The 12,552-nt window shown below is 38.2% G+C and overlaps 1 protein-coding gene across 7 annotated transcripts; it reads left to right on the top strand.

The window, feature by feature from the left end:
• The first annotated feature begins 126 nt into the window (after positions 1 to 126).
• On the top strand, positions 127 to 7,246 carry LOC104599922 (thioredoxin Y1, chloroplastic). Of its 7 annotated transcripts, none has more exons than XR_016076136.1 (5): positions 127 to 659; positions 5,823 to 5,911; positions 6,195 to 6,376; positions 6,793 to 6,904; positions 6,995 to 7,246. XR_016076136.1 is itself a non-coding variant. In XM_019198233.2 (5 exons), the coding sequence occupies exons 1-4, from the start codon at positions 336 to 338 to the stop codon at positions 6,856 to 6,858; spliced, it is 657 nt and encodes a 218-aa protein (XP_019053778.1). In that variant the 5' UTR covers positions 127 to 335; the 3' UTR covers positions 6,859 to 6,866; positions 6,995 to 7,246. The 7 variants fall into 7 exon arrangements, 6 of the variants coding, with proteins under 6 accessions (XP_019053778.1, XP_010260975.1, XP_010260976.1 ...); XM_019198233.2 differs by having other exon boundaries at positions 6,195 to 6,372; positions 6,793 to 6,866; XM_010262673.3 differs by having other exon boundaries at positions 6,195 to 6,372; positions 6,793 to 6,866; positions 6,990 to 7,246.
• The last annotated feature ends 5,306 nt before the right edge of the window (positions 7,247 to 12,552 follow it).

Raw genomic sequence — 12,552 nt, 5'->3', positions numbered from 1 at the left:
AAATGGGAGGGATTTCTACTCTTGGGATTCTTTGTTTTAGTCCTCTAGTAGTCTAGTCCAAACTCCAAAGCATTATCTGAATATGAAGGGGCCCACAACTGAAGATCCATTGGTTCATTTGGTTGCTTAACTTTCTTTCTGTCCCTGGAAAGAGAACCCACAACAGAAGATCGGGCTGGCCTCTGACCCAGATATTTTCTTCCTTCTTTTGAGTTTTTTGTCACTATGGGGATATTTGCTTTGTAATCTTGACCTACACATGGTGCGTAAGTTAGCAATAACTTGGCCTTACGCAAAGCTTCCACGAACATGGCTCTTCGTATCAGCATCCACGAATGAAAACTTTTTATAGAGAACTTGCGGATAGTCGTTTTCTTCGCTTCTTCTGTTCTTCACGCGGGACCTCGTTATTTCTTTGCGTTGGGAATATCAGATTTTTCTGTTTATTGTTGGGAATATCGGAGGAGCTCGAGAAAAGCCCAATGGCTATTTCAGTATCAACTGCTACTGTTGCTTCGTTGAAATTGGAGTCTTCGATCCGTTTCGTTCCTTCGAAGCTTTCAGCTTCAACCTCTCTTGGATTTCCACCGCAGTTTCGGCATCTTCAAACGGGAAGGAGGAGGATATTTTCTCCTCTTCAGCGTCAAATCTTTCCTCGGGTGTGTGTATTATCTCTTTTTCTGTGCTTCTTATTTTGCGTGAGTAGGGTCTAGGGAGCAGACATGTTTTACAAGCATTGATCTTAGATTGTACTATTGTTTCATTTAGTATTTCTTTCTCTAATTGTGCTATTCTTTATCCATTTATCAGGGTAATTAATTCTTCAGTTATGGGATGGAGTTAGTATTATGCTTTGTTTTCACTCTACTATCTATTTAACTATTTTGCTCACTAAATTATGAATGTCAAATTGGGGATAATTTTGTGTATGGTTTAATGCTTAAACACTGTCATATATTTGTGATATTTCATTTGCAACTTTGAGGATTAAACAAGATGGTAGTTTCCAGTTTGGAGGGTATGTTCTCTCAAAGTTACTGACTTCTTGGTTCAAAAATTTGGTTGCAGAAATTCCAAGGTGTTTAATATAATTAAATTTCAAGCAACATGCATGTAGGTTGAAAATGATAAACTTTAGAGTAATTCGTGTTTTATTTATGACATTGTTGCATTCCTGGCCACTAGAAGGAATAGGGGCTAAATACATGACTTGATTTGAGAACCCTAATCATTAGGATTTCTTAATGTACAATTCATAAAGGACAGACCAGATAACTGAAAGAATTAAATTTACATCACCTCCCATGTAGACGGCCTTTAGAGAAAATTACTTATCATTGATCATGTTAGTGTTAATTTTACATAAGCTCTTAGTGAGAACTGCAGTTTCATTCTTGACTTTACCAAAGGAAGCTTGAATAAAATTCTAATAATGTTCTCTTGTTAAACATTAAAAGAGTTAATTATGAGAAAAACTATGCTGTTGGAATGACATGATACCGGAAGAAATTTGACAATCAAAACCCTCCTGTGAATTTTGATAAATACCACCTGATTGGTTACCAACTGATGGTGGCTTAGTTGGTAGGATCTCTGGCTTGTTATAGCAGAGACCTGGGATCAAATCCCATTGCCACTGGGGTTCGGGGGTTAAGGGGATGGGAGATGGGGGATGGGGGATGGGGGGGCTACCCCCTGTTGTGGAGCCCCATGAAGCCAAAAAAAAGTTTTTCCGGTATCATAGTTGAACCCGTTAATTATATATCCTTCTTTGGCAATTCATCAAGCATAATTGTAGCCAAAATGGAGTATATTAAAACACTATATCTGATTAGTGTGTAACTTCTTTAAATACTTTTTCTGTAAGTCTCTTCTTCAATATATGGCAAGTGGATGACCACAACTAGGGCCTTTACTATTCCCTTCAATTCATAATCAATTGCATGGTTTACTTTTCAAGAAAAGAATATCATCACCATATTGTGTTCTTTCCCTGAAAAAAATTATTACTGTACATTTTGGAAGCTTAATGGATCCACCTAACTCTTAAGAAAAAATATTACATAATTTCTAGCTTGGTGTAGGAAATGCATCATTACAAAATCATGATCTTATGTGAAACAACAGTTATATTTGTATAGACATTGTGGTCAAAAACTGCCAAAAAAATGTAAGAAACTATGTAAAGGAAGGTGAGAACCACAATGACATGAAGGGAAGGAGAGGGAACTAAGTGAATATGCAGGTGTTTTAGGTTGTGCAATCTCGGATTGGCCTTTGACGTACTTGGGCCTCCCCTTAGGAGATAATCCTAAGAATGGAAGCTTCTGGAACCCGGTAGTGGAGAGATTTGAGAAGAGGCTTGTGTCCTGGAGGAAAAATTTATCTTTCCTTAGGGGGGAGAGTCACTCTAATTAGGTCTACCCTAGATAACCTACCTATTTACTTTCTGTCAGTGTTTAAGATCCCCACTAAGGTTTCCAACTTTTTTGAACAATTAATGAGGGATTTTCTATAGGAGCCTAGAAAGGAGAAGAGAGATCATAGGGTGAGTTGGGAGGTGGTAATTAGATGTAAAAAGCTAGGAGGCCTTGGGATTGGAAACATTAAGAAAAGGAATATGGCTTTGTTGGGGAAATGGTTGTTGAGGTTTATAGTGGAAAGAGATAAATTGTGTACAAAGATTGTGGCTAGCATACATGGGCTAGAAGACAACGGTTGGGATCTTGGAATTGTGGCAAGGGCTACAACTGCTTCTCCTTGGAAATCCATTCATGATTTGCTTCCAGCTTTCTCCCCTTGGATAAGGTATGGTCTTAACTCTGGTAATCGAATAAAATTATGGGAACAACTTTGGATAGGGGATTCACCTCTGAAAGACCAGTTTCCCTCCTTGTATGCTCTGTTAGACTTGAAAAATAACCTATTTCTTCTTTCTTAGGTCCTTCAGACTCCACTTCTGGTTTTGGGTGGAACCTAGGCCTAAGAAGGGCAATTAAGGATACAGACTTGGACAACATTTTATCTTTGTTAGCCATCCTTGAGAATGTTTTCTTGGATCCTAATAAGGAGGACACAGATTTAGATTTTGGACCCCTTCCACCTCAGGTACTTTCTCTTGTACTTCGTTTTTTGAAACCTTAACTTAGCCTCTTGCCCCTATCGGGTTATCCTTTTCGGTTAAAGAAATTTGGAGCAAGCCCATTCCTCCTTGGGTTGGTAGTTTTTGTTGGGAAATTTTCTTGGAAAGAATTAACACAAATGACTTACTTTAGAAGAAGAAACCCAATTCTTGTTTACTTCCTAATAGGTGTACTCTCTGTAAAGCTGATGGGGAAACTAGTTACCACCTTATGGTTTCTTGTAAGGTTACTAAAACTGTGTGGGAGTGGGCTCTCTCCCTCTTTGGGTGTTCTTGGAATCCCTCCGAGAGTGTCCAAAGTCTGTTCTCTCCTTTGTTTTTCAAATGGCCTAAGAAGAGAGGGAAGATTATGTGGAGGAGCATTAGGGCAGCTGTGTGTTGGTCCTTGTAGGAAGAAAGAAACTCACGAATTTTTTCAGACAAGGAAAGAGCCCTAGAAGACCTATTAGGTCTAATACTTTTAAGGGTTGTCCACTGGGTAAAATCTATGGAGTTGTTCTCAGATTTTCCTGTGGCTAACTTGTTAAGAAATTGGAAAGAGATAGCTACCTTTGTTCAGTGTAAGAGGACTCTTAGTCCCTCTTGGTCCCCTCATCCCTTTGGATTTATAAAACTGAATTCTGATGGCAGTAGTTTAAGGAATCGGCCTTCTGGGATTGGGGAGTATTTAGGAATGAGGAAGGGATTGTTATTGCTTTGTTCTCAGGCCCTATTGGAGAAGGAGACTCTCTTAGGGCTGAGATCCTTGTAGCTCTGGAAGGAATCCAAAGAGCAAGGGAACTAAATATTAGACGTTTGGTCCTAGAAGGTGACTCGAAGGTGGTGATTAGTTGGCTGAAGGAAGAGGACAGTGGTTTATGGAGCTATAACAATGAAAAGAAAAAAATCATTTGGCTGTGTAGGGACATTGAGATACAATACATTTGGGTGAAGAGGACTGCTAACTCATTTGCAGATGGGCTGGCCAAGCAAGGGGTGAATAGGGAGTTTATCTTTTGGGCTAATTTTTAACTTTCTTTCATTGTATTCTGTTGAAGGGGAGTTAAGACATTTTACCTCCCCCTATTGTATCTAAAGTTTCACAAATATTCACGTCATTAATAAAGTTTTTTGTTACTGATAAAAAAATGACATGGAGGGGAGGAGACAGAATAATACATTGAATTAGAAAATATTAAGAGATTATATGGTAACAATAGAATTCCAACTTTGCTAATTTTTAATGAATGAAAGTTTTTCCAACTTAGCTTGTAAGGAATAAAAAGGATTAATATTAATTTATTTACAATCATCAGCCTCATAATATGAGTCAAAAGGAAGATGTGGGTGAAAAAAGATAATGTTTTGAAGAAGTCCTTGATGATGAAAAATGTATATGGTGTTAGGCGTGATATCATGGTATATGGTAATTTAGCATATCAAATGTTATAAACCCATATTCAAAGATGATTAGCAGTTACCACTCTGACATGGTCATATTGGCCTTTGGTCAGTAATTATGACTTTTCTTAATTTTAATTGTTTTATTTGTCCATCTTTCATCCTGATTTGAATTTTAGGATCTCTGATACTGGGAAGGCCATATATAGATATCATTGTTGAGAATCTAAGTAGTTGGGTTTGCCTTGTTTTCTTTGTACAAAGATGCCAGCAAATAAGTAGGATTTTTATGGTTAGGGAAACAAGGAGAATGACAACATATAGAGGAACACAAGTGAATCAACCATGGCATAAAGAACCCTGAAAGCTTCTACAATAACCTAACCTCCCAAATAAGACAATCACACATCCAATTGCAGCATTTTTGTCCTTGTCAAGGAGTAAAATCATGAGACTTGAAATGTTTCATGCAAACTTCCATTAGCAGCCAGCCACCACACCACTGGCCACCTGTACAATATGGAGCAAAACCAACACCTTAGACACCAACTTCAATTAGCACTTACCAAGTTTTGGCAACTGTTGACTATGTTGCTGAGCTGGTGGGCGGTAATCCACTTGTATTTTATGAATTGTAGGGTCCATTTTGAATGAATGACCTGTTTGTTGTAAGTATCTTTCTTTGAGTGCTCTTCCTGTTGGAAATCTTCATAATTTTCTTCCTAGTTTCTTTTGCGAACATCATACATTTCAGAAAAGAGTTGAAAATTTTCATCATTCACATATATGTAATATTGTCAGACTCAGCCTGGACAGAAAAACATTTGGCCACTGGGTCACAGGTCAAATGATCTGACCTCCAGTTCAACCACTTAACTGTCTAAAACAAAAAAAAAAAAAATTGTGAAGAATGAAAAATTATAAAAAAAAAGTAAAGGGTTCCAGATTATCTTTTAAATCTATTTTACATCAGAATAAGCTTAAAGTAGTATATATTATATAAATTATAACACCAACCTAAACATTTAGTTAGAGAACCCATTGGCCAAGTTAATATATCTAGGAATGATGCATCCAAAGAACTGTTTTGGCTTCCATTTCACAGTCTGGATGGTCCAACTATCCAATGTATATCTGAGTCTGATAAATGTGCAGACATGGGGCAAAATAAATGCAAGATTATAGTCGGATACATTTCCTTTTACAAAATCTTCCTTTCTACCTTTTACATTTGGTCTAAAAATATAGCTAAGCTGTCAAGCTGAAAAGTTGGAGTTCTTTCTTTTGCAAATTTCTGTAGGTTGAAGCAAGGAAACAAACATTTTCCTCCTTGGATGACTTGCTCTCAAATTGTGACAAACCTGTATTGGTTGACTTCTATGCAACTTGGTAAGCCTTTCAGTTTATTGAAGCATTCAATATCATGCACATGCTCCACTTGGGATGAAAACATGTTACTGACTATCCTAGTTGAAATCATATTAAAACTGTTCAGTTTCCTTTTTTTTTTGTGAAGTTAATGTCTCAAGTTCTTGCTTTCTTGTAGATGATCCTTGAGCTATGTGATGTTGCAAATTTTCTATTGTTTTTTTTGGGTGAAATTCTATTGGTTTGTTTGGGTGTCTCATGTTCTAGGTATAGATGTTAAATTAACCCGGTCTGTCATTTACAGGTGTGGCCCTTGTCAGTACATGGTTCCTGTTCTCAATCAAGTTAGTGAAATTCTGAAAGACAAGATCCAAGTTGTGAAAATTGACACAGAAAAGTACCCAAGCATTGCTGATCAATACGAAATTGAGGCACTACCTACATTCATCATTTTTAGGGATGGGAAACCTTGTGATCGTTTTGTAAGTAAGCTTTTCTTTTTCCTGCAATGAAGACCTAGTTTTCCAGAAGCTTTATGTGCATGCACTTAAAGTTTTGAGGTGGAATCTGAGGCTTAATCAGGTAGCTTAGTACAAAAAAGAAGCAATCCATACCTTAATCAGTCATATATTCACTGTGATGTGTCCCCATTTGGTGAAACCAATGTAGGGGCCAATGAGAATACAATAGGTTACATTTTTGTATCATACATCCAAGGTTCACCATTTTGGTATTGAAGCTCTTGTTGCTGTTATCCATCAACTTGTGAGTTTCCTCCTTGTGGATCTGTGTGTATGGCTAATAGCCAACTGGTTGTGCACATTTAATTACGGACTTCTGCTGTGTTGTTTTTTATATTTTCTTCTAAGTTCTTGGCAATATTTCTGTTTTTGTACTTTCAGGAAGGTGCCTTGACTCCAGATCAGCTTGTCCAACGTATTGAGAATGCACTGAAAGTAAAGCAATAATTGACATGGTGAGCCTTCTTGAAAATGTGTTCTACGTTTGATTCAGGTTAAGACTTTTCTGTAAACAACATATTTTTTAGTATGACAAATTTCTCTTTTCATTTACCATAATTAAGGCTTTGATTTGCTAGTCCAGGTTAAATGGAGAACTTGAATGGAAATGGGCATTAGGAATTCTGAGTCTTGGAGCTGATCCTCTGCATACTAAACCTCACAAACTCGTATGAATCTAATCGTGGTCATATGTTTTGAATGCATTTAATCAAGGACATAAGAAGTTTGGCATGGCTCTAGATGACGATAAGAATGTACAGAGCCATTGTACTTCCTATCAAAATTTAACCAAACTATTATTCTCCTTTTATGTATTATGATACTCATTGTTGCATTCTTTTCATCCATTTACAGGATTTGGTTACCAAAGAATGGTACCGTGAACGTGCATGAATGTTGAACAATCAATCTAATATGGTTGTGCTTCGATAGTTCCTACTAAAAATTCAAATGTCACCCACAAAATTATTGACCTGGGGATGAACCAAAATGTAGACCACTATCTAGGTTGAGAAAATTGGTAAGATTCTAACAAACCCACGAACAAGGAAACAATTGACAAACAGAAAAAATAGTAAGAAAACGTAAAACAAAGCAACACAAGCACACGAGGTTTATGTGATTTGGCTTATAGCCTACGCCCATGGTGTCAGTGGAGAAGAAATCCACTAACTGTAGGAATTACAACTATAGTGTTTGCAGCCTTTTCACCAAAATCCTAGCTCCCCATACATCTCAAGTTCCCTCTGCATCTCACACTCCCCCCCTCTTTTTTCTCCACTCTCAAGATATTACTTTTTGTGTAAGATACAAGGTAATTTATACGAGAAATCCCAAACTGGGTCGACCCCACAAACTGCTATATTGGTAGGGGTGTGTCAGCCTATATCGAAGCTCATTTCTCTTTTTTTTTCAGTTTTTTTTAAAACCTGATTCAGAAGGGTTGGTTTAAGACCTGCTTACCCCTAAACTAGGTTAAACCCTGATACACCCCTGGAAGCCCCCAATATGGTTCGATACATATCGAAATTTTGAACTTAAGTAATGGATTTTGAGTCCTGCAAGTCCCACCCACCGAGTCCAGGCTACAATGAGTTCAGATGACTTGTGATTTCCATCTTCCTACAATTCCAGATTGTTAACTAATATATTAATCTATGACTTATGTGAAGGTATGAGAGATCCATCATATGGATAGTCGAACCCTATAGGTAGGTAGGGTGAAATTTCAAAAATTTCTCTCTCCCATGTGGGAATCACATTCATTGTTTTAGAAAACTGCATTTTCAAAAAACAATCTTGAACCCTAAACCGGACCAGATCTGAAACTAAAAGGTAGGAGATGGATATACTTGATACGAAGTAACAGTAACTCCCAACAAAGGTGTTCACGCCAAAGGAAAACGCCAAAGACTGCTCCCACTGAAGATGACACAACATAAGGTGGAGTAGAATTAGCAAGTGGTTCTTCAGTAAGAATCGAACTCTTCAACAAGAATTCGATGGAGGGTGAGTGAGCACGACTTCAGATCAGTTTTTCACCAAAAACTGATATCAAGAATGCTTCTTGATCACTTCTACTGGTGGAGAACGAACTAGCAACGGCGGCAGCAATAGAGGGAGGCAAGAGCAGAAGATGGCGTTAGTCTCAATGGAGTTGTCTTCTCTCTTGAATCTGTAATCAGCTTGGGTGAATTGGGGTTCGCCCTCCTCCTCTATTTATAGCCTTAAAAGATAGCTCCTCCTAATCCTATTATGAGTTTCCTAATCCAAATCTTATTTGGATCTGGACTCTCTTTAAGAGATAAGGATAGACCCTTATCTTATCTGCAGATAAAGATCAGCCCTCCTAATCTTATTAGAAGTTTCCTAATCCAAATCTTTATTTGGATATGGACTTTCTGAGTGGATAGGGATAACTCCCTATCTTATCTGCTGATCTAAATCCTAGAACCGCCCCTCTTTAATTAATCAAATTAAACCAGTTCAATTTGGGCTTTAGGCCCATTAAGTCCATGTGCTCATTCAGCCTCCAAACTACTGCCCAGTTGGGTATTCTTGTATGGCGTGGGACCCAAACATTGATCTACACATCAGCTACATGGGTTCAGTCTAGCCTCTGTTATAAGGTCTGGCCGAATTCACTGTAAAAGACAGTGAACCCTCGAGCCCATCACCATGGGCTCTTAATGGGCCCAACACTTACACTAAGTGGTCACTGGGTCAAGCCACCTTATAAAAACCCAAGGACTGTGGGCAGACGCAAGATTATCCCATCAGGTATTACCCTCAATGGTCTTACACTTAACCTCTCAGCCCATAATGATCAAACACTGCCCGACAAGAAATGACCTCTCCCTCGGCTGTAAGGAACAGTGCTGCACTCTCTATTCACATGGATCCCGGGAATTAAAACATTTTGCAAACATTTTGAAACAGTAATATATATGTATATATTTATATATAAATATATTTTGCAAAACAAATTTCAACGATTGAAATCGGTTGCCGGCAACTTTGGTTTCCATCAGAGAGAGTGCATCCCTGATCATTCACTTTGTCCAACAAATGGGCTAATCCTGTCACTATGATCACCCACTCAAATGAATTCTCAAATTGTCCCAACATACACAGGTTTTGACCCCCTCTAAGGATCTCACTGATTGGCATATCAAAGACAGCCCAATCCGACACCTAGTGCAGTATCATAATCGAGTCTAGGGGTCAGGTGTAATATTTCAATTTTTCCCATCAATCTCCAAGGTCCAGGGCAACATTGGAATTCTAGTCCGGTTCAGGGTTTCAAGAAAACCCACACTACATGTACCTCAGGTCTCACCCTGACAATTGAGACAAACCCCAACCAACTTGGCGGCACATCAGTGTAAGCCTTGGAAAGATAAATCTCCCCAGATTTATCCAACGGTTGTGAAAATTCTAAACTAACACGAGTCTCATATGTGTCCAGTTTAAGGGTATTACAGAGAAGCACACCATAATAACATGAATCAAATATGTATTTTATTCATTTACATTAAATGTCATAATGTACATCACTCTGATTGGAACTAAGGGCATACACTGTCTAACAATACAGTTATAACCGACCTTGCTGATGTGGATAACAAATTCTGTATTTATAAATAGGTGTCAAGACTAATAAAATAATACGATTCATTCTTTCATTTCCACCTTAGCTTCATTTGTCATGGTATCAGAGCCATGACAAACTACGCTTTTTCTGGTGTGTCGATCATTGTTTTCCTTCGGCTTATTCTTTCTCGTTCCCTGATCACTGATCCTTCTTGAAATCTACTTAGTTCTAGTGATCATTTGTTCAAGAACAGAAAAATGGATCTCTGTTTTCTTGAACCTTATTCAAGAACACAAGAACAAAGTAACGATCCACTCCTTGTATTTTGCCATGGCAAACCAAGATCCAACCTCACCCTATTTTCTTCATCCTTCTGACAATCCATGAGCCATATTGGTGTCATGTTCCCTTACAGGAGAAAACTATTCCACTTGGGAACAAGCTATGCAAAATGCCTTGAGAGCCAAGAACAAGTATGGATTCGTTGATGGCTCTCTTCAACAATCAATTCCAGGTTCTATTGAAGAACAATCATGGACGGAATGCAATTCTATGGTTGTACCTTGGATTTTCAACTCTTTTGCTTGTGAGTTACATGAAAATGTATCTTATGCAGACTCTACCCAAGAAATTTGGTGTGATCTTGAAGAATAATTCTCCCAAGGCAATGGTCCTTGGGTCTATCAACTGAAATGGGACCTTTCTCTCATTCATCAAGGTGATTTGTCTATAGTCTCGTATTTCACTAGACTCAAAGGTATCTGGGACAAATTAGCAAATCTTTCTTCCATTCCTAATTGTTCATGTGGTGCAACAAAGGAAATGCATTCCGAACACAAGAGGGATAGATTCACACTAGTTCTTGACAGGTTTAAATGAGACCTTCAACTATGTTTGATCCAGTATTTTAGCAACTGACCCACCTTTGAACATTAACCATGTCTATGCATTAATGATCCAAGAAGAGAAACACCAAGCCATGGTTAGTCAAAAGAATATCTCAGTACTAGATGTTGTAGCATTTCACACCTCCATCTCAAAGTCTGGTAACAGTTATTCTCATAATGGAAATTCTCGTCCCAAGTACAAGTGTGATCACTATAAGTATAAACGGCAATGCTATACCAAAGATCAATGTTATGAGCTCGTTGGCTACCCTGAAGGATGGGAGAAAGGCAAGAACAATTGTACTAACAAGAACACAAGGCCCAACTCCACTACTACATTTGTTCAATCATATCTGCTCGGATCCCCCATTTCCGATCTTACATCAGAACAATATTGCCAACTCTTACACCTCCTAAACACTGAAGTTTCTCAAGATGCTAGTGTCAATATGACTGGTAAGACCACTACCCATGTATCTACTTCTGTTTGTTGGATATTGGACAGTGGAGTGTTCGAACATATGACCTTCGACATGACTTCGCTTATGCATTTTGAATAATTGCCTCTTGAGCCCTTGGTTCATTTACTAGATGGCTCTGTCTTATCTGCGAGTCACAAAGGGTCAACCAATGTTGCACCTAGTTTAATCATTACCGATGTCTTATATGTTCCCTGGTTTCACCACAATCTTTTATCAATAAGTAAACTCACAACCCAGTTGCATTGTTTTGTGGTTTTCTTTGATATTGATTGTATTATTCAGGGCCAAGCCTCTCACACTCTGTTTGGTTAAGGAATGCTTTGTGATGGTTTATTGTCTTCAACCCCAATTGCCATCCTTTGCTCTCGCATCCAGTGCTAAAGGTTCTTATCAAATGTAGCATAACAGATTAGGCCACACCTCTCCACAACAGCTTTCTCTCAGTCTTGGTGATGGTTTTTTGACTCTAATAAAGTATGCATGTGATGCATGTGAGTATGCTAAGCATTGCCATATTCCATTCCCACTAGCTCATCCTGGGTAATAGCTCCTTTTGCCCTCATCCATTGTAACATTTGGGGCACATACCATGGTTCGTCTCTATCCGGTGCAAGATATTTCTTGACCATTGTAGATGACTTCAGCCATTGTACTTGGCTTTATCTCATGAAAAATAAATTTGAGACTTTAACAGTTGCTTGTATCCTTTTATCACATGGCTCGAACACAATTTAATGGAGAGATTAAGGCGGTTCGTTCAGACAATGGAAAAGAATTTATGTCTGGACCCATGTAGATTTTCTTCTCAAAACATGAAATAATTCACCAAACATCTTGTGTTGACTCCCCTCAACAGAATGGAATCGCTGAGAGAAAGAACCGACATCTCCTTGAGGTCTCAAGTTCTATGGTTTCATGCAAGCCTACCTACAAGTTTCTAGGGAGAGTGTGTGCTTACTACTGCATATACAATTAATTATCTTCCCTCTACTCCTTTGCAAGGATAAACACCATATGAAATGCTTTTTGGAAAACCCCCTACATAAGAGCATTTTCACACATTTGGATGTTTATGTCATGCCCAACATCGACTGCTTTTAGGTGATAAATTTGCTGTTTGAGCTGATCATTGCTTGTTCATTTGATATCTACATGCTCAAAAGGGATATCACATCTA

This window comes from Nelumbo nucifera, chromosome 5 (genome assembly GCF_055504915.1).
Source record: "Nelumbo nucifera cultivar China Antique chromosome 5, China Antique-T2T, whole genome shotgun sequence".
Lineage (NCBI taxonomy): Eukaryota > Viridiplantae > Streptophyta > Magnoliopsida > Proteales > Nelumbonaceae > Nelumbo > Nelumbo nucifera.
This window is presented reverse-complemented; position numbering and strand designations above follow the sequence as displayed.

What these genes read in the sequence shown, in the direction of transcription:
- LOC104599922 (XM_019198233.2), top strand. Translation starts at nt 336, where the DNA reads ATGAAAACTTTTTATAGAGAACTTGCGGATAGTCGTTTTCTTCGCTTC. An exon ending in AGCGTCAAATCTTTCCTCGG is followed by an intron (nt 660 to 5,822) that starts GTGTGTGTATTA and finishes AAATTTCTGTAG; the next exon opens with GTTGAAGCAAGGAAACAAAC. An exon ending in GGAAACCTTGTGATCGTTTT is followed by an intron (nt 6,373 to 6,792) that starts GTAAGTAAGCTT and finishes TTGTACTTTCAG; the next exon opens with GAAGGTGCCTTGACTCCAGA.